The 21,955-nt window shown below is 41.7% G+C and overlaps 1 protein-coding gene across 9 annotated transcripts in view; it reads right to left on the reverse strand.

The window, feature by feature from the left end:
- Positions 1-1,520: 1,520 nt before the first annotated feature.
- PDE1C (phosphodiesterase 1C) overlaps positions 1,521-21,955 on the reverse strand; it is a 334,278-nt gene continuing 313,843 nt past the window's right edge. For 5 of the 9 annotated variants that reach the window (XM_052796772.1, XM_052796729.1, XM_052796754.1 and 2 more), the window contains 2 exons: positions 11,404-11,469; positions 1,522-2,358 (listed from right to left, as the gene is read on the reverse strand). In XM_052796772.1, coding sequence (XP_052652732.1) covers positions 2,189-2,358; positions 11,404-11,469 — 236 coding nt within the window. In that variant the 3' untranslated portion in view covers positions 1,522-2,188. Of the gene's footprint in view, positions 2,359-11,403; positions 11,470-13,071; positions 20,412-21,955 lie in introns of those variants that run through there. The other 4 variants (XM_052796746.1, XM_052796786.1, XM_052796719.1 and 1 more) reach the window with 3 other exon arrangements.

Raw genomic sequence — 21,955 nt, forward strand, 5'->3', positions numbered from 1 at the left:
CTATTTGTGTAAAACATTTCAGGGTATTCTACAAGCAAAATACAGTTCTCAGGGAATTCCTAGAGATAAATCACATTTCATAAGCAGGAGGCGTTAAGTGCATTCCTCTCTATTTGGTTCAGGCAGTGACCCAGCCCAGCCGCTGGAGTCACAAGTTATGGTGGTGGTGGTGGTGAACACCACAAACATGAAGTGCAGGGTAAAACAGATGAAAATAACTGAAACAAGGTGACATCAGAGCATTTGGGCAATGGAGATGCCTAGCAAAACACTGTGGAGAGGTGTCAAACCTCAGGGTGAGTGCGCCCAGAATTGCAGTGATCCTCTCTAAGGGAGTGAGGGGCATCTAACACTGCAAAAACACACCAGCTCTTTTTATGCAACAACCAGCCATGATTTTAATGTGACTGCCACATAGCAGTGCTACATACACTGGCTGGTGCAGTTTCGATGTTGGACATAGTTACAAACCTGTAGTGTATAACAGAATGCAAATTCACAGTGAGTAACCTTTTAGAAAATATAAATAATAGAATTGGTAGGTAGCGGGGATACTTATAACAGAGCAGGGTCAGCCTAGTTTTTGTAGAAGAAATTTTGCCTCACAAAACTTTGAGACTTCCTTGGAGGAACCAATAATGGTTTGCAGTTCTCCATTTTGACAAGGTCCTACTCCAAAGCCTGTCAAAGGTACTGAGCTGTCATGGATTGAAAGAAGATCGTAACATGTGATCTTAAGATGCGTAAATAACTGGTTAACAATGGGGGAAAGAAAAAAAAAAAAAGAGTAGGATAAAACGGTCAGCATTCATAGTAAAGGAGGATTGTCCTATCTGCTATTCAACGTGCTTATCCAGAAGATGTGATTTGGAAAAGGTGTGGATGGAAGAAGAAAACAAGCAGGGAACAGAAATGAAGGATATAAGGTTAAAAAAATTTAAAAAGGAGCAGAAGAAGAAGAAGAAGAAGCAGCAGCAGCAGCAGCAGCTTACTTCAGTGTAATTGGCAAAACCACCAATTCAGTGTTGCTAAGTGCAGATCAATGCATATAGGGAGAGGCAAACCCAACTCCCCAACTCCATATGTGCATTTGGGCTATAAATTAATGAGGATTTATTATAGATAATTCTACAGAAACTACTACTCAGTGCTCAAGGAGGTTCAAAAAGGAAAGTACAACTTTAAAAACTATTCCAAAAGGCATGGAAGATGAAACAGAAAGTGTCATTATATTATTTTATAAATTTCTGGTATACCTGCATCTTGAGTACTCCATTCAGTACTCATCCTCTCCTTTCAAAAAGAGATTAAAAAAAAACCGAGAAAGAGAAAAGCAGCAAGGAAGATAAGAAGTAGAGTAGGTTTGCTTGTGAGGAGAGTACAAACAGGACAGAATTCACTGGCCTGGAAAGGGAGAGCTGAGGTGGTACATAAATCACCAGGGGCCCGGAAAAAGAGGGCAGAGAGTTATTTGCCACTGTTTCTCACAGTGTAAAACCTGGGGGCAAGAGGAACTTCTTCAGAGGGGGCACGTTCAGCTGTGAAACTCAGGCCCATGGGTTTGGTGCTCTCTGTGCACCAAGAGAACACATGGGATCAAACTCAACTAAATTAATGCCACAAAAGACAATCGGGTTATTTAACGTCCATCGGAGTTTGTGCAATGAACAATTTTAACGCTGTGCTATGTCTTCTTTTTCCAATGAGTGAAGAGAGAGGACTCCGTACTCTGGCCTCCTACCTTCTTCTGCCTGAATACCCATCACACTAACGACAGGAGGACGTTTATTCTCAGTACAGCTAGGCAAGAAAAAACTTTCCCAGGCTGTCTGAAACAGGAGTTGTTGTCTTACCTGTGGTAGGCGGAAGGTCACACTGAGAACACCATAAGGAGCCCAACAATCTAGGAAAGCATTAGGTTCCTTAATTTGACAGGAGGTAGTGGTATACAATTACTTCTTTTAAGGTAACAGCCAATAATTTAGTACTATGTGGGCACATGCTGCAATAATAAGAAGGCTATTGAGAACATTTCTGTCCATTATATTGTTTAGCTAAATCATACACTTGCTTTTATCTAGAATTGCAGCTGCTGTACAACGCAGTGTGGCCTGTGCAATGATTACACAATGTCCTCTGACTGTCTGTGAGAAGCGTCGTTCCAGAAGATGCCTCTTTATGTCTTCTGCTATTTCCTATTCCAGCTCTGGGAAATATGTTGGATCTTCTTCATCCTTCCCCTCTGGTCAAGCAGCTTACATCTCACCAGATGTTCCTCTGATTTCTTGTGGAAGGCTGGGAAATAGGCTCCTGAGCTGTGAGTGGGCCTCCTGAGGTGACACAGCTGAGGTTTGATGGCTGGCAGTGACAAAGGAAGAACAATGATGGTTACCATGCCCAGCATTCACTTGCTGGTGGACAAGAAATGAATTCCTCAGAAGCTGCATCCATCCCACTCGGCACAGCCTGTCTATGCAAAGGAGGGTTTCTCAGCCTGAGAGCCAGGACTCTTTTGGATTAATGGATAGTTACAGAGGGTTAGGAAAAGGTTCAGGGAAAAAAAAAAGTGAAAATATGAATCATAAGTATAGATGTAAAACTCTAGAATGAAAAACATAGACATCTCAAAAAATTGAAATTTGGGCAATTAAGAACTTTGGAATACTTGATCTTGAAATCATGCCCTTATTCGGACATTCCAGAAGACTACACCAACACAGGTGAACCCCAAGGAACATTATCAAGGTTAGGAAACAGCAGTTTAGACAGAAGATGAAAGTGCCAAAAGTCTAAATGTAGAAGCAACTTTATACTTACCTATGTACATGTAGGTAGCTAAACACCTGTTTTCAAAATATCATTGAACAAGGTCATTTTAAGGCAATAAATCTGGCTTGAGATCACATTTCCCAGAATTCAGGAATAGGTGGATCTGAGGGGTTTCATATGATTTTCCAGTAAACTACAGGCCATGGTGAAAGTCATAAGTGGGCTACATATGTATCTGACTATTCTCAACTTCTTGAATATGTTTATTTCAATCTATGTCTTGCTTTCTTACATCTTTAATTAGGTAGAATAAAAAATTAAACATGACTATGACCAAAATGTATTCATCTTATGCTTAGTTATTATTTGCAAAATAACCAAGTAATAAGTCAATAATTAGCATGATAAGCACTTTAAAAGAAAAGTCATTGCTCTCAGCATGAATCCTAAGAAGCAAAAAGATTCCCGTGTGAGCTAGCTAACATCAAATGCTAGAACAGTCACACTCTCATCTTGTTAAACTCCTTGAGTGATTAATCATACTCTAAAATGTCTTGGGAAACACAAAAACTATGGATTTCATAAACTTTAGAAATACACATTCAGATCTCTGCATAATCATCTTTCCTGTTCTCAAATAGACTAGATTGACATTCGTTAAAAGCTTGAAAAATATCCAGGTGAGTTACTGTTCTTTGAGGCACATCCACTTTTCAGATTAATTCCATTTTCTGTACTCAGCATGGATTCAGTCAAACTGTTATTGGATTTTTCATTGCTCAGCATGGGGGAATGTTTATTGTTAACTGGAATTTTACTGGAGTTGTTGCCAGCAGAGATGACTTGGCTAATAGGTTTAAGGGGGTTTATCCAGAACACTGACAGTGCTGTTTATCATCCTCATACAGGAGCTGATAAAGGGGATCCATGACATTTAATTTCTTCAGGCTTTAGTGACTCAAAGGGACGGGGAAAAGAGTCTCTCGGAACTCTATAGAGTTTTGTTCCCAGATTTCTCACTGACTTCTTGCGTGACCTGGGCTATAAGATTTACCCCAGTTTCTCCACATGTAAAATGGGAATAAAAATGAGAATACTAACCTCACAGGGGTTTTGTGGGCTTCAGAAGCTTCACACATGGACTGTTGTAAGTATTACGAGTTTCTAACCTTGATGCCACTAAGGCATGGATTTCCTTTTTTTTATTTTTTTTTTAATTTAGGGGAAATAAATAATTATTTTTTAAGATCATGGCTACCATCAAGGCAATGAAAGCAGAGAATAGGTATTTGGACAGTGCCAGTGTAGACTAGAATAGTTACACAAGTAGCATCATGCAGAAAGACTATCTGTGTGTCGTTCAGACACTGATTTAGGAAGGAGGCAAGAGTGCATTAGCCACTCTGTTTGCTCTGGCCAGCAGGATGTGCAACCAGCATGTTACAGAACAGCAGCCACGCAAACCTCAGATTTGGCTAGGATGGCAACCACGCAGTATTTCCTCTTATCTTTTCTTTGATACAACTCTTCTTTTGACTCCTGAGAGAGGTCAGAACTCCCTCCAGCTGCTTGGTATAAACACCTGCCCTATGTCAACACTATGCCTTGATTTGCTTAAGATATAATGGTCATCACAGATGAAAGAATGAATGCCAGAGCTGCTGCTTAGTAGACAACTGCAAATGAAAAATGAGTGTAGACGGCCAGGAAGATCTCACCCAGCGCTAGTCCTCAGGTTCTGCTTGCAGCCCTACAGTTAAGGGTTGCCAACCTCATACCACCCTATGCCCTTCCTGAGGGACACACACCTTTAACTGATATATTTTCAAAGAGTTCTGCTAAGCAAAAATGAGTATGTAATCTACTTCTAAGTTTTTGGTAAAACCCCATAGGTTGGATCTGATGCACCTTAGATTTAACTACAGATATCGTGTCAAAGTGGGGCAGGATTTGAGGTTATCTGCAAACACATTTACAGCAGAACAACTAATAGATTTCAGAGAACGATGCAACTTGTACAATGCTTATATGAAGGAACAAGAATTGTTCATTTCCCCATCCCTCTTGCCCCCTCCATGCATAACACAAAAGCAGCCTACTGCTACACTACACACAACTGCAATTAGATTAATAGCTTGAGGCACTACACCAGAAGCTATTATTTTGTATTAGCAGTGATGGATACTCTATAAGCAGACACAGCTAATGCATGAGAGACTGGTTTGGAAGCAGAGGCACATACACAGAAGGGCAGGTGAACAAATGTGCCACATTTGCCACAGTTTAAACCATTCATCCATGAGTCAAGAAACCACAGGAGTACCAAATACTGCCACAAGTTCTGCCCTTTAAAATGATCCTAAGATGTGCCATGCATCCACTGGGTGAGGTCAACAAGACAGCCGATCAAAACCCAATTATTTTGCAGATGATCACTTGAACGAACAGTCCAGACAATGCCAAGAGCTTCAATCTCATGGATAATCTGAACCGGAGAAAAACATTTATTGAGGAGTCTGCCCTCAGTTAATTGAGCATGATGGACATTTCACATGAGCTTGAAGCCAGGGGATGCATCACCACAGTCCACAAGAATTATTGTACACTATAGTAAAAATTTTAGCTGGAATTTTCCTGGTTCCTCTGACTTCCCTACAAATATACTCATTTGCAATAGTTTTTACCCCATTGCAATAAGAAGGAAATTATTGCTAACAATGCTTATTGACAAAAATACTATATAGTCATCTTGAAGTATTTCAAACTACTAAAAGTTGTTAGAGCAACAAACACTCTTGTTGTTACGTAGCAATTCCACTCTGATCAGAAAACAGAACAAGACAAGGCAAAACACTGATATCCTTTTCTTTTCCTTTCCAAGCATTTTAAAGCAGATAGATATAAACATTTCTATTCATTCAAAAGGCACATCCCATCAAAAAAGCCATTGAAATGTCTTTTTCTTTAATGTCATTACTACAGTCACTGAGTGAATAGCACGGTTATTAGCACAAATACCTGTTGGGAAGCAATTTGCCTCTGATAAAAATTAAGAACAGTCAGCTGAGCAGCCACATCTGCAAATGGGATTTGAGTGGTCACTGCTGGCACTTAGTACTGGAGGGAAAGGAAAAGGCGGCAGGGAAAGAAAACAGGAAACTGGAAGAGGGAAAACCCATTCACATCTGTCCCCCAGCTAGTGGCAGTCCGCTGCCATGCTGCTGCCTCTGCTTCTGGAAAAGGACCCAACCATGGCTTCCCACCACCTTTGCACAGAAGGAGTTCCAGCAGTGAAACACACCTGGTTCACAGGGCAGCACTGGTGCTGGAGGAGGCCAATCTGGCCTCATCGCTACAAGACAATGCAGGCGAGTGTAGATGAGGATGAAGACTGAGACATTGCTGTCTCTCCCAGCTGTCCTTGCCTCGCGATGTGGCTTTGCAGAGGCACTGGGATGCAAATAGTGTCTGGGACACAGCTTGGTCCAGACAGAAGTACTCCTTACCCATCTCCAGACACTCATGCAAGCACTAAGGTTCTCTGGCACAGCATGGATAAGGCATTAATGTGTTCCCTTGCCGAACCAGCTGTGGTTAGTGGCCTGTGGGGACATCCTGAAGACAGACCTTCTGCCATCTCTCCTGACCCCTCAGCCCCTTGCAGAGCTACTGCAACTTTTGCCTTCAACTACTATGCAGGCAGGATAAAGAAAATCCTAGAAGGACAACAGGGAAGATGAAAGGCTTTTATGATCAGTAAAGCTGATTTACTGATTTAGCTAAAATATTCATCAGTGAGGTAAGGGAACTATTTCATTGGGAATTTTTACTGGGAGATGACACAGGAAAGCTAGGGATACCGGCATTTCTAATTCAGCATTCTGCTGCTAAATCAAGGGAGCACATCCAGGAGCGATTCTCCTTTTTCCCTTTTGCTGCCTTTGCCAACAAAGGAGATATTCTGCTGTAATTATCAGGAAGATCCACAGGAAAGAGGTGCAGGAGAACCAAGACTGCGCTCCATTAGAGACGCTTAATAAATGTTCTAAACTTGGGAAGAATCAGTCTCCTAGGAGTGTTAAGAAAATCTGTGTGTTTATACAAAATGCACTGCTCTCTCCAATGAGGCACCTCAAGGAGAGAGTCCAAGGACTCAATATTATTCTCATACTAAATCCAAAACATAACGCTATACCAGCTACTAGAAAGAAAATTAACTCTATCCCAGCCAAAACCAGGACAGACAGCAATAGCAGCGATGGGCTATTTTTACAGTTTGGAAGAGCTGTCATTTGCCTGGCTGTGCTTTGGTCATGGATCCAAATGTTCTAGGTCTGAATACGACCGACCTTTCCTTCCACCACACCAGCGTCACCTCCACGCACTTGCTTCGCAAAGCTTGACTTAATTCCATGGCGGGCTGTTGGCACCGACCATCCCAACCTATGGCTCTGGTTACACTTTGGCTTTCCTTCAGGCTGTGGCTGTCGAAATCACCCCCCTCATGCCCCAGGAAAAGGGTTTGTGTCCAGCCAGAGCAAGTCCCTGGTCCTCCTGGCTGTGGGGCCTCATAGGCTTTAGCTCTGGCACAGAGAGGGCACAGCTAATAGGGGTGGTCTCTGGGCTGCAGGGTTGGTTTCTGCCATGGCCTGAGAGAAGAGTAACAGCACCAGGTTTGTCCTTGGGAGCTGGGTGGCAGAGGAGGCGTCAGGGACACCCAGCAGCTGGCCCAGTGCATGGCCACCAAGGGCAGGGACAGCCCCCTGGGCCTCCTGGGCACAGGGACAGCCTGTGGAATGATTGCTGGAGGTGACTTATTGGTATGACAGCCCCCGCCCCGCCCCCGTCAAGGGAAGGTGAACCTCCAGGGTGGACTGCAGTGGACACGTAAAGAATCGGCTCCATGGTAGTTCCCTAAGCAACATAACCTGCAACTTCAGATGTTAGCAACACCAGGGGAGCTTGGTATGCTGACTCTGAAAAGTAACATGGAGGGCGGAGCAGAGTGGAGATGCTGCGGCCAGGCTCTGTGATCATCGGGATAGGGAACTGGAATGATAGGAATGAGAACGGTTGGTCCCTGCATTGAATCCACTGAAGCAAGGAGGTAAAATAATGGGGGTTCTGTCTAGCTAATGCCCTACTTCTCCTTTATATCACACGTGCCCAGTTCTGGGGTACTGACACGCAACGTTATGTCCTTTGGGTGAACTTTGTTCATTATAATATCATTATAATACCAAAACACACCTCCATCCCAAAAGTTACCCACCTCCAAGGTGTGACCGCTCCCTGCACTGAGCATGTGCTCTGAATTTTCTCTAGCATATACCTTGAAAAGCAAAGCGAGAGAACTTTATACCAATCAAAGTAAAGGTATGTATGACTAGAGTCACTCAAGCTCCACCTAAAAAATGAGAAAATATAAAAGGGCTTAAGAGAGGAGAAAAGTTAGGGAAGATACCATCATAGACAAGTCGGTAGGACTCTGCAGTGCAGGTGCCAGGCCCATCCAGGAGACAGGGGCAGGGACGGGCACACCTACAACATGGCTCAGGCAGGGACTGAAGGCCCCAGGCTGAGCTGAGACATGTCCCCTGGGCCCTTGGCAGGAGACGGGGAGGGTGGGGGTCCCAGGGGAGGCCGGGCCCAGCCATTGAGGCCTATGAGCACCCCCAGGACCCTGACAGAAATAGAATTCCCAATGTTTCCAAGCCACAGAAAGAAAAATGTGGTCACTCAGTGATTGTAAATAATACTTCCGGGTACATCAGTACCCCTACTGTCCTTCCTCACCATACAAAGTGCAGGCTCCTTGGAGAAATTGTTGGTTCGTCCTCTTTGCACTGAAAAAAAGGATTCTTTCCAGCAGGCAGCAGACATGGCCGCGGCAGCTGGGCTCCCTGCGGCACTGTGAGATGCAGCTGAGCTGCCGGTGGACTCTGTTTTCACCAATGGTCAAGCCCAGGTGGAGCACTTGCAGGGCTCTCTCCTGCACGCAGCCACCTAACGTCGTAAAACTTCCCCAGCTTTGTGACCTCTCACGTGTTTCTTCCTCTCGTGCACTTCAAATTGACAAGGCACAGCTTCAAATATTAGCGATGAGGACTCACCAACCTGCCAGCAAAGAGATGGATGGGATCACGCACACATGTGCCTGTTCTTGTCAGCCTCACTCCTTCAGAAGTGAGACTAAACCCAACGCAATAAAGCTTCCCCTTTTTATTCAAGAAGCCGCATGCGATTAGCAGAAAAAACAGCAAGACAATAGCATTTTCTCAATTACAAAATTGTGTGTGTTTGTTTACAGCACTGTTTCTTAGCCATACATTAATTAGTGGCTGCTTCCAGCAAAAGCAACCCCCCTGAAACATGATCTATATAGAGCATAAAGAAACAACACCATAATGGCTGTAAACAAAATGCATGACTGGACTACATACGTGGAAAATATCACTCTATTGTCTACTCCCCATCACATACTGTAAATAGTTGTGCAGGAAGGGCTGATTTGCAAACTGTACCAGAGTAAACAGTTTGCTGTGTAAGCCACGGTAACAGGGCATGAGCAGGAAGGTACCACTGTTAAACAGCCAAATAGAGAAAAACCCCTGGGTCCCTAAAAAAATCAGTGCCAAAACATACACTGAGGTGGGAGGTATCTAACAAAGAGAGAGTCAAAACACAGCTAGTCATTTCTGTAAGTCCCAGACAGAAGGCACCTTCCTATAATTCAATGTCAGATCATCACAGTGAGTATTGCTACTGGAAGTAAGGCTGGCAACAAATCCACGGTGTCTTTTTGCAAAAAGGGACACTATTAGGTTGATTGCTCCCCTCTCTTGAAGGTGCATCCTCCCAGCTGCTGTTCTTCTAATCATAACAACAGATCTCTAGATTGGATAGTATTAAAGGGGAGTAAATATTATCATTCCCAAACAGATGAGGAAACTGGAGAACACAAGAAGGGTTTGAGCAAGGTCACTTAGCAAGTCAGCAATAATGAAAGGACTGTACCTGGTAGCTTATGCCAAAACCCTCTCTTCTGCATTTATGTTCTCTACCTTCTTATTATAATGGTGGTCTGCAGGCTCAGAACAAGGATCACACATAAGAAAGAATGCAGGATTTGTTGTTTGCAGGTACTCATTAATAGATCGATGGGTTAAAAGTGGTATAGCATTGGAGAAATGGATGAAAAACCCTGTGTAAGCATTACTTGTTAAAAATAAACAAGGGACCAATGCAAACATGCCAAAATGTATAAAAAGTGAACTAGTTTTGAAATTAGATCTATTTATATTAGATGAGACTTATCGCTGTAGTGTGACATGAAAGTTTTATGCCACAATTTTTCCTTAAAATATTTTTTTTTCTCCAAAAAGCAAGACCTCTCCAAAGAGCAAGACCTCTAAATGCCACCTGCAAGAAAATCCTGGGTGAAAACATCCATAGTAGTAGCCCCCCCTATGAATATAAATATAAGAATTTAATAACTGCTGGGACCCTATAAGAAATAGGCAACATACACAGGTAATACTTATTGTCACTGCCAGTGGTGAGAAACTTCAGAAGGTAAGAGGATGTATTTGTGACAGTTCTTGTTCCACGCTTTCTACCTAAAAAATGTCTTGGGTTAGATACAGAGGTTTAAATTTTACTTTCAGTGATTATCCATTCTTGTTCTTGAGCAGGACAGTAATCCATGGATCACATTGTTTTATTAAGGGAATACAGTGTTTTGAAATCTCTCACATCCCTGCTCATTCTTTTCCTTACACCCAAGGGCTGGCTGCAGCTATGCCTGGGGAAACAATCTGCTAAGGTGGTGGCTGCGAAAGAGCATCACGCCATGAGCAGCTTGGAGAACTGAAACAGCACAGAAACATTCTGCTGCACATCAGCATCTATAAGCGGAGCCACACCATACCTCAGCTGCTGGCACAGCAGTCATTGGTAAAAATATCTGTAGCAAAACTTTTAAAGTACTTTGCTTTAAGTTTGTAGTTTTTTTCTTGGTGATTTCTTGTTGTCTTCCTGCAGACTTACTCTTTCTTTCACATACTGTGAATTATACATATATGAATGCCCTTGCATATGCACATGCAAGATAGTATCTTGTTCACACTAAGCCATTATTTTGTGTAACTGCTTCATATTACCCTCCCTTTCTTCTGACAGTTGTGTGGGACAAGGATGAAGGGATTAAGAAAATGGTTATCGTGATAAAATAGAGACAGCAGGATTTGGTAGAGGGGAAGGGCACAAAAAAAGCTATGCTTGGGTCCACAAAACAGCCTTATTTTTTTCCCTTCAGTATCTATGTCCATGTGATAAAGGCCCGAATTAATTTGCCAATCAAATTAAAATAATCTGTGAAGCCTGCACTGCAAGCCACAAAATGTAAGATATTTGTTAAAAAAAACTGAAATGCTATAAAGACCATTAAAAACAACAGTTCATCTGTTCAATCCCAGTGAATGGGTTTAACTTTTTTAATGTGATGTGTAAGTCATGCCATACCTGGAGAAAAAGTCATCTGTTTACGTCTATCTCCCAAATAGTAGGCACTGTGAGTGCCTATTTCCAAAGCTGCACATATAAGCAAATTAGAGTGAGGTGGTACCAACTGACCTGGCAATGTAAGGCGGTTTGTCGAGGAACCCGAGCCTGGTAAGTCAGCTGAACGTCGCACCGGACCTTTAAAAAGAAAGAGTAGTTTCAGCAGAGATGGATGAATGGTAGACCCGCCAGCTATGAAAATGCTTTTTGTAGTGCTGCCATCACTACGAGGTGTTTGTTGTCTTCTTTCTGCCATTTCTTATCCATGGTACACTGGGAAAGTAGCCTCACTTCTGGGACCTTTCCATCTAAAGGAGTCAATATCAAAAGTATCTTTCTTTTTATCACTTACCGGGTTTGGGTTGAGATACCCAAGTTATTGATTCTGGAAATTTCATGTTCTTAAGTTTTGGACCTACAAACTACTGCCAGATCTCAGGCAGCTTTCCCTTCAGCTACCTCCATGTCCTCACAGAACTGGCAATTGCCAGTTTTACTGCCTGGCACAGCTCTGAAGGCAGTTACACAGCACTTACCTTGCTTCTGTGCTGGCTCAGCAAGCGGCTTGCATCACTTTGGGAACCACCGGTTGGTAACGGCTCTGGATATTTATGTCACTGGCTATACGTGCCAGAGAAAGGACTCTGATACTGTATTTGCAAGTGGAGGTGAGTCACCCAAATCATTAGATGCCTTTTCCAAACCATCTTTTCTCTCTTCTTGCTTATGTGGCAGTCAGTAGTTTTGATTTGAAGGTCACAATTGACTACGTCAACACCCTCAATATCTAACAGAAATTGGCAGCTTGGCTTCATCTCTGCTTGCACTGGACTGGAGATACATGCAGACTCAAACAAAACCGGTAAGGTATAAGAATACAAGCAGGTACAGTGGCGAGCACATTGCATGTTCTTCAGGAAATCAATTCCAGTGAACCTCCCAGAGAGGAAAGGAGTGAATTGAAACAGGAATTTCTGGCAAAAGGGAATGCGCAAATCCTTTCACACTTGTATTGAACATCTCTGAACTTTACATCCTCCTTAGAGAGAATGGCTTGGTCTCTGCCACTCTTTATCATTATTTTTTCCTTTTTTAAGGAAAAGATCAAATAGAAAAACAGCAGAGAGATGGGAAAATTCTGGTCATTACTTGTGTGGTGTGATGACTCCTGCACAGACACCACCCAAGTCTACCTGTGGAATACAATACTTTGTAGAAGGTGCTATGTAGAGATGTAGCTGAAATGCTGTGAAAGGAGGTCTATAAGCAACACCAGAGCACAGGACACCAGCCCTGTGGGATTGACACTCATGCTCCAAGTGGCACAGAAAAAAAAATCACACAAACAAGTGTTTCAGTGTGCATGAGTGTGGTATGCTGTCGTTGGTTTAGCTGCTCTTATGGGCTGTGGTTTCAGTCAAAAGAGAAAAGGGGAAAGGTGAAGTTGACATGTCTAATCCCCAAACGGGTAGAGATTTGCCTCAGGGTCCTTAAATAAGCTATTTGAATTCTCTACCGCAATTTCCCTGTCTTTAGGTATTAGGTAATGCCACTAATTCCTCACAGGGGCAAGTGGCGAGCAATGACTGCTGTCCAAGCAATGTTCCCACTACACTTAAAAAACCAGAAGTTGATTATTACCAGTACTCTATGGGGAGCCGGATGCTGGAAAGCAAACGGCAAGTGCCGTGCCTGTACCGGATGTAGAAAGCACAAGAACAAAATGAACCCTTCTACAACTTTAATTCAAATGGAGCGGAGACCTCATTGTTTTTATTTGGTAATAGGATGAACATACATGGACTCAATTACAGAAAAACTGGAATGTTGAAAAATGTTTTATACATTTAGAGACCACAAGCCTCTTCTTTCAAATAAGGAACTAACAATAAATACATATTGTTTAAAATTATTCCCAGAACAGTTGAGAATACTTGGCATTACATGGCATCATTCATTTCGGTTTTGCATTTTTTTTTTCCTTATGAGTCTTAACAAACCAAATAATAGGTTTTTTTTCATTACCCTACCCACCCAGTCCCAGGAGCAAACTTGCGTTGAGTTTTGCTTTCAGCATGTATTTTAACTTGTTTTCTATCCCCTGGTGCAAAATAGCTTTAACAACCTGCCTCTTTCTTCCTTGAAAAATGTTAGAGAACAGGTGTCTGTTGCTTGTTTTAGTTCAGTTCAATAAAGACATCTCCATTATCAGTTTTGCTAATATAAACATACTCTAAAGTTTATGTTCATACATAGAATTCCCTGCAGAATGCCAACTGAGAAAAGGTTCTTTTTACAAGACCGAGATCCTTGAATTTGGTTAATTTCCCCTTATCCTTCCTACCAATAGGTTTAATGTTTCTTAACTTTGTTTAGGACCTGTCAGTGTAGGGTTAACCACAAGAGCAGTGAAATCTATTGTCACAGATAAGCCACAATGTCCACCCTTCCTCCCTGCTGAAGGTAGTCAGTGCACTAGGGTATGACTTTGATTGAAGTGCCTACAAGAAGTAGCATCATCAGAATGAAGAGAGATATATGGTGTTACTTAAACACATTGTGGTGGAAGCAGCTCCTACCACAGCAAAGGAAGACAGTGCCACCCTGATGCATTGGCTTTACACAGATTGCCCTGCATGTGATTAGCTGTATGTGTTTCGGTTATTTAGTCTTTGGCCCCAGATGCTGTGGTGGGACCAGCAGGACTTTGCATGCAACTTCCTTTGATTTCAGTGCAACTAAAAGAGTGATCAGGCCCTAGGTGTTACTTCGCTCTAAGCTCATGTTGCAAATGCAATGGCTTTTGTCTATCGGGGAAGAAGGGGGAGAAGAAAAGGGAAGGGAAATATTCCTGTGAGAATCTGGGCCTGTAGACAACCAGAAGGTCTGGTAAAAACCCAACCAGAACCCTACAATAAAAATAGCAAATATTTAAAAAAATTGCATATAAAAGTGTATAAAAATATCATCCAACCGAGAAGAAAAGGAAAATGCTCACTCTGTCATTCTACTGCTAGGTTTTATCACTAGAAAACCCCAATGGTCATAAGCAATTTTGTTTGGTAGATGCACTCCTACGACCACCAGCAGAGACAACTGGACTACATATATTCCTCCTACCACTGGATAGCTTCTAAAACCAGGGTGTTATGAGTACACAGCAGTTGACACATATGCACTTGGAAGAAATCAAAAGAATACAAAATGCCAAGAGTGTGCTGTGAGGCTTGTGAATGAGTGCTGTCTTGCACTTAGGTATGAGGGTAAATAAATTGCTAAAACAGCTTCAGATCCCCAGCCAGCTTGCCTGGAAGTAGATCTACTTTCTTCTACCTGGTGGTCAAATCACCAGAGCAGGGAGCGTTGATGCCTCAAAGATAGGCATGCGTCCCGGTCCTGCTTGGGTACAGATCAGAACCCTCTGTGCTTGCTGGGGATCAAAAGGGACATTGCAGCAATAAGAAGGCAGTCTCAGCAAGTGGAAATGCATGGCCAGCATTTCATTTTAACATAAAATAATGGCACTGGCAGTGGTCACTTGCCCTGCTCCTGCTTTGATCACAGTAATCAGACAGGGAAAGGCTTGTCTGGGATCGCAAAACTTGTCTGCCTGTGGAAGCAGGGGGAGCACCACATTAGGATGCACACCTGACACTAAACTGAGACTGAGGCAGACCTGCTCATGTTGTGGGTAACACAAATTGGAAAAACCTCTGTACCCACTTCAGAGGGAGCTGAATTTATGCCTTAAAATGTGAAAGCATGGGTTTTTTCCCTCCTTTCTACCTGGCCAGCACCGATGCTCACTCCTTGGAGCAATTTGCACAGAGTCAGTGTCGCAGGGCTCCTTCTCATCTTCAGCCAGCGCGTTCCTGCTTTTGAGTGCTGATGTTCAGACACTGCGCCAGCGCAGCTCTGAGATCAGCACCCATTCAACACATGCGAAAAGCATAGGATTGCTCTGTTGTTTTTAATTATTGGGTGAGGTTATGGATTAAAAAACAGTAAGAGAAAAGGACTTGATTATGCTGTCATTTGCTGAGTATAAATGGCTAACATATGGTATAGATCATCAGAAGCTGATGAGTTTCATTATTATAAAATGAAATGTGAGGAAAAAGGAGCCAATAAGAAATATTTAAGACCATCTCAAGAGTTCCTGGAGATAGACTAGTTTATTCTAGTTGAAGCAAAAATGTACTGTCCTTGTCAGCTTCCATCATTTCTAATTTGAATAGATTATTGTGCTTTTTAATTAAAAGCCATGTTTGGGACCCACTGTAGAATTTGCAAGGACTAACAGTGAAAGTATTTGCCTTTAGCTAGGTGAGCTCACAGGCCTTCTGACTACAAAGCAGCACAGCACTATCAGCTATCTAGTTTGAAATATTTTTGCTTCCCGTCTGAGCTTGTAAGACTTTTTAAGTACATATGCAAACATTTGCATATTCAAAAGGTAGTTTGCAAAACACCACCATATACCATTCTTCTCCGGCATAACCAACCACACTTTGGAAAGTTTCTCTCCAACCACAAAATCTGTGCTTGAAAAAAAGAAACAATGAGAAAAAGGAATTTGCCTCCTTCATTCACCCATCAGGAACCAAGCTCCCAAATTCCAGATTCATTCTGATGCTAAACATCCTACTGTATTAATACATAGTGTGTTTACACTAGCTGGAGCTATACAAAAGGCTGCACTTTTAGGTAAGCATCAGTCTGCCTAGATTGACTACTCTGAAATATGTTTTAAGTCTAAAATTGCAAAATTTCTTTTTTTAATCTACCACCTATTTTATCATCAGCAAAAAAAAAAGTTGGCTTCTGGCATCCATCTTTTTTCTCAAACATGGAAAACATTAGTGACGTCCACCATCTTTTTATATTTAAACATAGACATCTGACCATATAACTTGAAAAAAAAAATGTTGTGTCATTTGTAAAGAAAGCTGGTTGACTTAAGCATTTTGAGAGGGTGCATCACAGGTTTTTACATTTAAAAACATTAATTTAAAAATAGACAAATCCCTTCTTTCATGTGTGTGAACACTTCTTGCATGTTGTCACAGAAACGCACGGTTCAAATCACTGATTGAGTGCAGCCCAAAGAACTGTCACCCTTTGAGCCATCTAAATAATGAACAGGATACAATGAAGGTGGTGAAACACTGGAACAGGTTGCCCAGAGAGATGCCCAATCCCTGGAAACATTCAAGGTCAGGCTAGACGGGGCTCTGGGCAACCTGATCTAGTTGAAGATGTCCCTGCTCATTGCAGGAGGGGTTGGACTAGATGACCTTTAAAGGTCCCTTCCAACCCAAACTATTCTATGACTCTATAAAAACATATTGCTTGCTTTTCTTTTTTTATTAAATCATAGTGTGTCCAGGAGTTCAAGCACTATGTCACCATGAGTCAAAGGTCTGCTAATTCCCTGAACACCAGTCCCAGCTAAAGGAAAAAAACCTGATAGGGATACTTGCAATGGTATCCCTCCCTCCCTGTTTTAAGAGGATAAAGTGCCTGGATTCTCCCTCTCAAGTTACAAAACAGTTTCTGGGAAGCAGAAGATGCCTGGTGCTCTTCCAGCAAGGCAGGGCTTTCTGAGAGCACCAGCAGTCCCTGCGCAGAGGCAGAAGAGTGCTGTCTTTATCAACACAGCTTCCCAGCCTCTGCTGCCCTCCGTAAGCAGCACTCTGGCACCAGAAGACCCCTTTGTGCCTACTGGTGGGTGCTCCTGAACAATTCTGTAGAATTTCAGCATGAGGCCAACGGTATGGGCCCTATATTTGCAAAGTTTCGGGCTTATTAATTTCTTGTATAGTCTTACTGAGGATGGAAAAGGCAGGCATCTGAAAACATAACTCTATATATCTAGGGAACGTTAGGTAAGGATGTAAGAACAGAAATCCTTTCTCATTCTTTATAAACATAGGCCATTAGCTGATGAACACCTAATCCTTTTCCACTTTTTTCTCTTTGGTTTCCTTTTGTAGAATAAAATAAGAGAAAGCAGTTCTGTAATTTTTTTTTTTAATTTTTATTATTTTTTTACACAATTGCACAGTGGCTGATCTCTAGTTTAACTGGGAGGTGTCTACACATACCATTCCTTGGCTCACAATGCACTAGCACAACGCTGCACAGTGTTCCAGGAGGTGAGGGGGGCAGAGTAGGGCAATGTACATGAGACCCTGGGAGGGGACCCCACAACAGATGCTTTCATCTGCCCTAGTCTCTTTGTAGGATTTCAATTTCTAGATTTCACTTTCACTTTATATATTTCCAAGCTAATAGATTTAATGGGGATTTTTTTTACATGACAACAAAAAATTCTAAAAAATGCTAATAATCCACTGTAGCTTATTCAAATGATTTTAAAAGAGCAGGAGAATGTTTGAGCTAGCTCTGACTCCCTGTATACTGCAAAAGATTTTGCTGCATACCTGTGTGCTGAGATCAGTAACTTTGACTATAGCATCTATTCTAGAATGGCAGCTCTGATCTGCAGTCCCCAAGGGACAGCAAACCCACCACTTCCCTTATTAGCTTGTGCCCGTGGTAAATAACCCTAACAATCGAGGAAAAACATTTTCCAGTCTGATTTCACACCTTTGTGGCAGTGCACGAGAAACAAGGACTGACCAGCCGTGAATTAAGCAGTCTGGCTTCGCTGTCTGAAAGAAGTCATTCCCAGAAAGAAAAAAAATATATAACAGAAACAGATGAAGAAAAATATTTAGGTTTTTTTAATTATTATTATTCTTCTACTGTGCATAATCTAAGGCATCTTTAGTCACTGAACATTAGGTAAGGGTAACTTAAAAGATATTGACTAAATCATCCTGCACCTCTGACCAAACACTTGGTGAGGATATGTTCCCCCCTGACTTCAGGGAGAAGTCTGACTAAGCAGGGACTGACTCACTGCTGCGGTATTTTAGTTCTGCATTATTGATATTTCATCAATGTGCCTTCAAAGAGCCTGGTCAGGACTGGAAGTCATATTCTACCACTCTTAGCAGGGCTGAATGCTGATGGAGCGGGAGAAAGGCAAGGTGGGAAAGTGCTACGTGGTGACACAGCCCTCTGCCTGTCACACAACATGGAGTGTGGTTGGCGCTGACTGCAGAGCCACTGTCCTCCCAGCACCCTGCTTTCCTCAGAAAATCTACCCCAGATTGAACCAGGAGCTCACAAATTGGAACACTATGTGCCCTTATATTTATTTTATTTAAACAAGCTGGTTCAGTGAAGCCAACTGCGAATTCTAAGAACTGCAAGAGTTATTTTTGTGATTAAAGTGCAACCTTTTCACAGCATGAACCTAATCTAAATCTCTGGCTTTGAACAAACTCAAACTCCAGTGTCCAAAAAAAGAACTCAAAAAGTCTCTAGCCTCAGTAATCAAAATCCCAGATACAAACACTCCTGAGTGAGAAGGTATTCACGTTTAAATGTGGATTTAGGCTGAGCTCACTGCTGTGATCTTTGCTAGTGTTGCGGGAAGCTCGTCCCTGTACATGCACAGTTTAAGCAGGAACAGAGACCCAAGCTCTAATATAGGCTGGTGGTAAAGTCCTGTGCTTTTGAACATGAAAAAGAAACTCTGAAGATTTACTTTCCTAAGCCAATGTTTTGCGTGTTCTCTACATAGCAAAGAGCCATAACAGCAGTCTGAGTCCTTATAAAATACATACACGACTAACACAGCAAGACCTCATCCTGAACAAAAAGGAGTTAGGCAAAAAACAGTTGTATGTGTATGTATGCGTCTTGATTTCCACATAGATAGGTAAAATTACTTACAATTAACTGGATCCCTACCAAGATCCCAAGCCAGAAAAGCACTTACATACATGTTTGATGTTTCTCATACAAAGATACCTTCCTGAATCAAGGTCTAAGCAAGTTAGTTTTTTAACATTTCTTCTTTAAAATGGGCTGAAATGATGGCTACTTTCCATGTGTCTAACTTCACTGGATAAGACAGTTTTACCCACCAACTCCAGCAGTGTATTTAGGACACACTTTTTCATTTTGGTTTTGTCTGTCCATACTTCTCCAGCAATGCTTTTTCTTTTCTTTGGCCTGTCCATTCAGTCAGTGATGAAAGAAAGACCACACTGAGATGAAAGTAAGAATCGATCCGTGTGATTCCCTGCTGCCCTTCTCCACTTAGATCTTCAGGTCTGACAAAGAGTGGTTACTAGTAGCCCATGAACAAATGTGGGAAACAGCTCATTAACTGTAATATCAAGTTAAGGCAGGCACATCAAGCAGGACATTAGTGCATGCTCTTAAGAGTCTGACAACAAAATTTGCCCCAAGGGAATATTGCTTTCATTGATTATTCCTTTCCTATTACTAACTGCAAAACCAGAACAAAATCAAGGGTTGAGTGAGTCTGCCTGCTGTTTAGAAACAAAAACATTTTGCTACCATTGCATCATCTGGGAAAGACATCAAATCCTAACAAATGGTCAAATGACTCTACCAATTCGCCATCCTTATTAATAAAATCTTCTACAGCGAGGGTAAAACTGATGTCAAATTCTGTCTACCAGCAATTGGAAAAGGCTCTCAGGGAAAAGAAAAAGAGTAAAAGTGAAGTATTAACAAGTTTTCTTTCTTGGTTTTTTTTTTTTATATATTCTTTTGCATCATCCTAATGTTGGTTTCACAAGCTTGAGGCATAGCAAAGGGCAATACCAGCTTTTGAAGATGACTGTCATCTATTTGCTTGACCTGTCCAGAAAAATGGAGCCATTTGCATCAGGAAATCACCACTTTTTTTTTTAACAAAAAACTTCAAGAAACAACAAAAAATGCACACATACATGAACAAACAAACAAACAAAAATAAAACTGACCCAAAAAACCAAGGCCCCCACCCTAGAACCCAGAGTCATTAGCTGTGAAGTAGCCAGTGGGAGGAGGAGTGTTTTGAAAGTTGTTTAACGCCTTCCCCAGAAACTGGTCTTTGCGGAAGGAGGAGGAGAACGGGAATGAAGAAGCTCAGCTAAAATGATGAAAGAAATTTGCAGTCTCTTTTTAAATATATTTTTATTCTTCCGTATCTGGAAAAAAAAAAAAAGAAAAAGAAAAGTGTCAAATGCTGCCTTTCTCCCCTTTGTCCAAGAAGCAGGTAATCTGGGAAAGAAAAAGAAGGATATCAGTTTAGACAGCCTCCTTTCAGCAGTTAAGCAGTTTTGCTTAACTGTTGAAAGGCTGCAAGGTGAGAGGCACCAAAGCAATACCTCTTATTGGCTTGACTGGAAATATCATTCTGTCCTACACAAAGTGAAATCCATTGCTCTCTGACTAATCCAGTGGGAATTCAACCTTGGGCATCAATAGGATCATTTAACAGAATCCAACATGCTTAGATCAAGAGATCCCAGCAGGTTTCTTTGCTGTAGGGCGCTCTGATCACCCTTGCTCACTAGCTCTTTCAGTACCTTTTTGCTCATGAAAGCAACAATGTTGTACATGCGGTTTGAGGTGAAGAAAAGAAAATGCTCCAAACACAAAAAAGCACTACCATTTAAAAGCCCCTTTCTCCCAAAGAGCTTGCAATGAAAAGCACAGCCTTATGTATGGATAGGCGCCTGAGACCTAACAAAGTATGTGCCTTTTACAATCTGCTTGACTCCTCTGCCAAATATTTATAATCCCTTGGCCTCAAAATTAGGCTATATTTGACTAACATTGTACAAACATAACTGTTTTCTATGTAGTTATACCACAAGTGAATCTTCACAATGAACAGATGTCCTTGAGGAAGAAATGTAGACAAGAAACCTTTTCCTTTATTTCTAGTGAAAGAGGACACTCTATCCAACCCTTCTCATACCCTCCTCTAGAAATCCTCTGGAAAAGCTTCAAACAGGAACATGAATATTTTACTCTACGTTGGCTGTCCCAACCAGTTATTTGAATATGCCTGGCACTCTGCTTAGCTACTGTTATTCTGACAATGCTTATGTCAGCAGAGTTTGAAAGTGCATTTAAAAGGGTCTCTCAACCAAGGAGATTCAGCCCAAGGAGAGGTGAATTTATCTGTAAGGCTGAGCATGACGTGGAAGATGTGATTACATCTGAATCTCTTTGGGTCCCTTTCAGAAAACCAGTTTCTTCTGCCTTCAATAATATATTGCTTTTCTTTTTTCCTTTTTTTTTTTTTGTTTTTGAGTAGTATTTGGGCAAAGGAAGAAAAGGACTGGCAAAACAAAGATCTAAGGCTTTGCTGCTGGATTGCATTATCTCTGATGAATGTATACAGTGGCTGCATAGAGAGTTGGTATGATTTTCTTCTACTGTACAGTTAGCAGGGGGACTTTTCCTTTCAGGATGGTCCCCTGTAAGTTGCTGCTACATCTTGCTAACTTGATGCAATTTCTGTTGTAAAGAATTAGACTTTCAACATTTCATTGGATTTATTTAGACTGAATAGTCACATTCCCAGCACTACTGACAGCATAATCTACAATAGGCAATAGTAACAGCCATAACAGCAGCACTACACTTCCTTGATGTCTCCTACCTAAAAAGTTCAGCCTGATATACTGTCATTAACAGGATCATAACAATCCTGTGAGATGTATCATTAGCCACATTTTAA

Source organism: Harpia harpyja, chromosome 1 (assembly GCF_026419915.1).
Source record: "Harpia harpyja isolate bHarHar1 chromosome 1, bHarHar1 primary haplotype, whole genome shotgun sequence".
In the NCBI taxonomy this organism is placed as follows: domain Eukaryota; kingdom Metazoa; phylum Chordata; class Aves; order Accipitriformes; family Accipitridae; genus Harpia; species Harpia harpyja.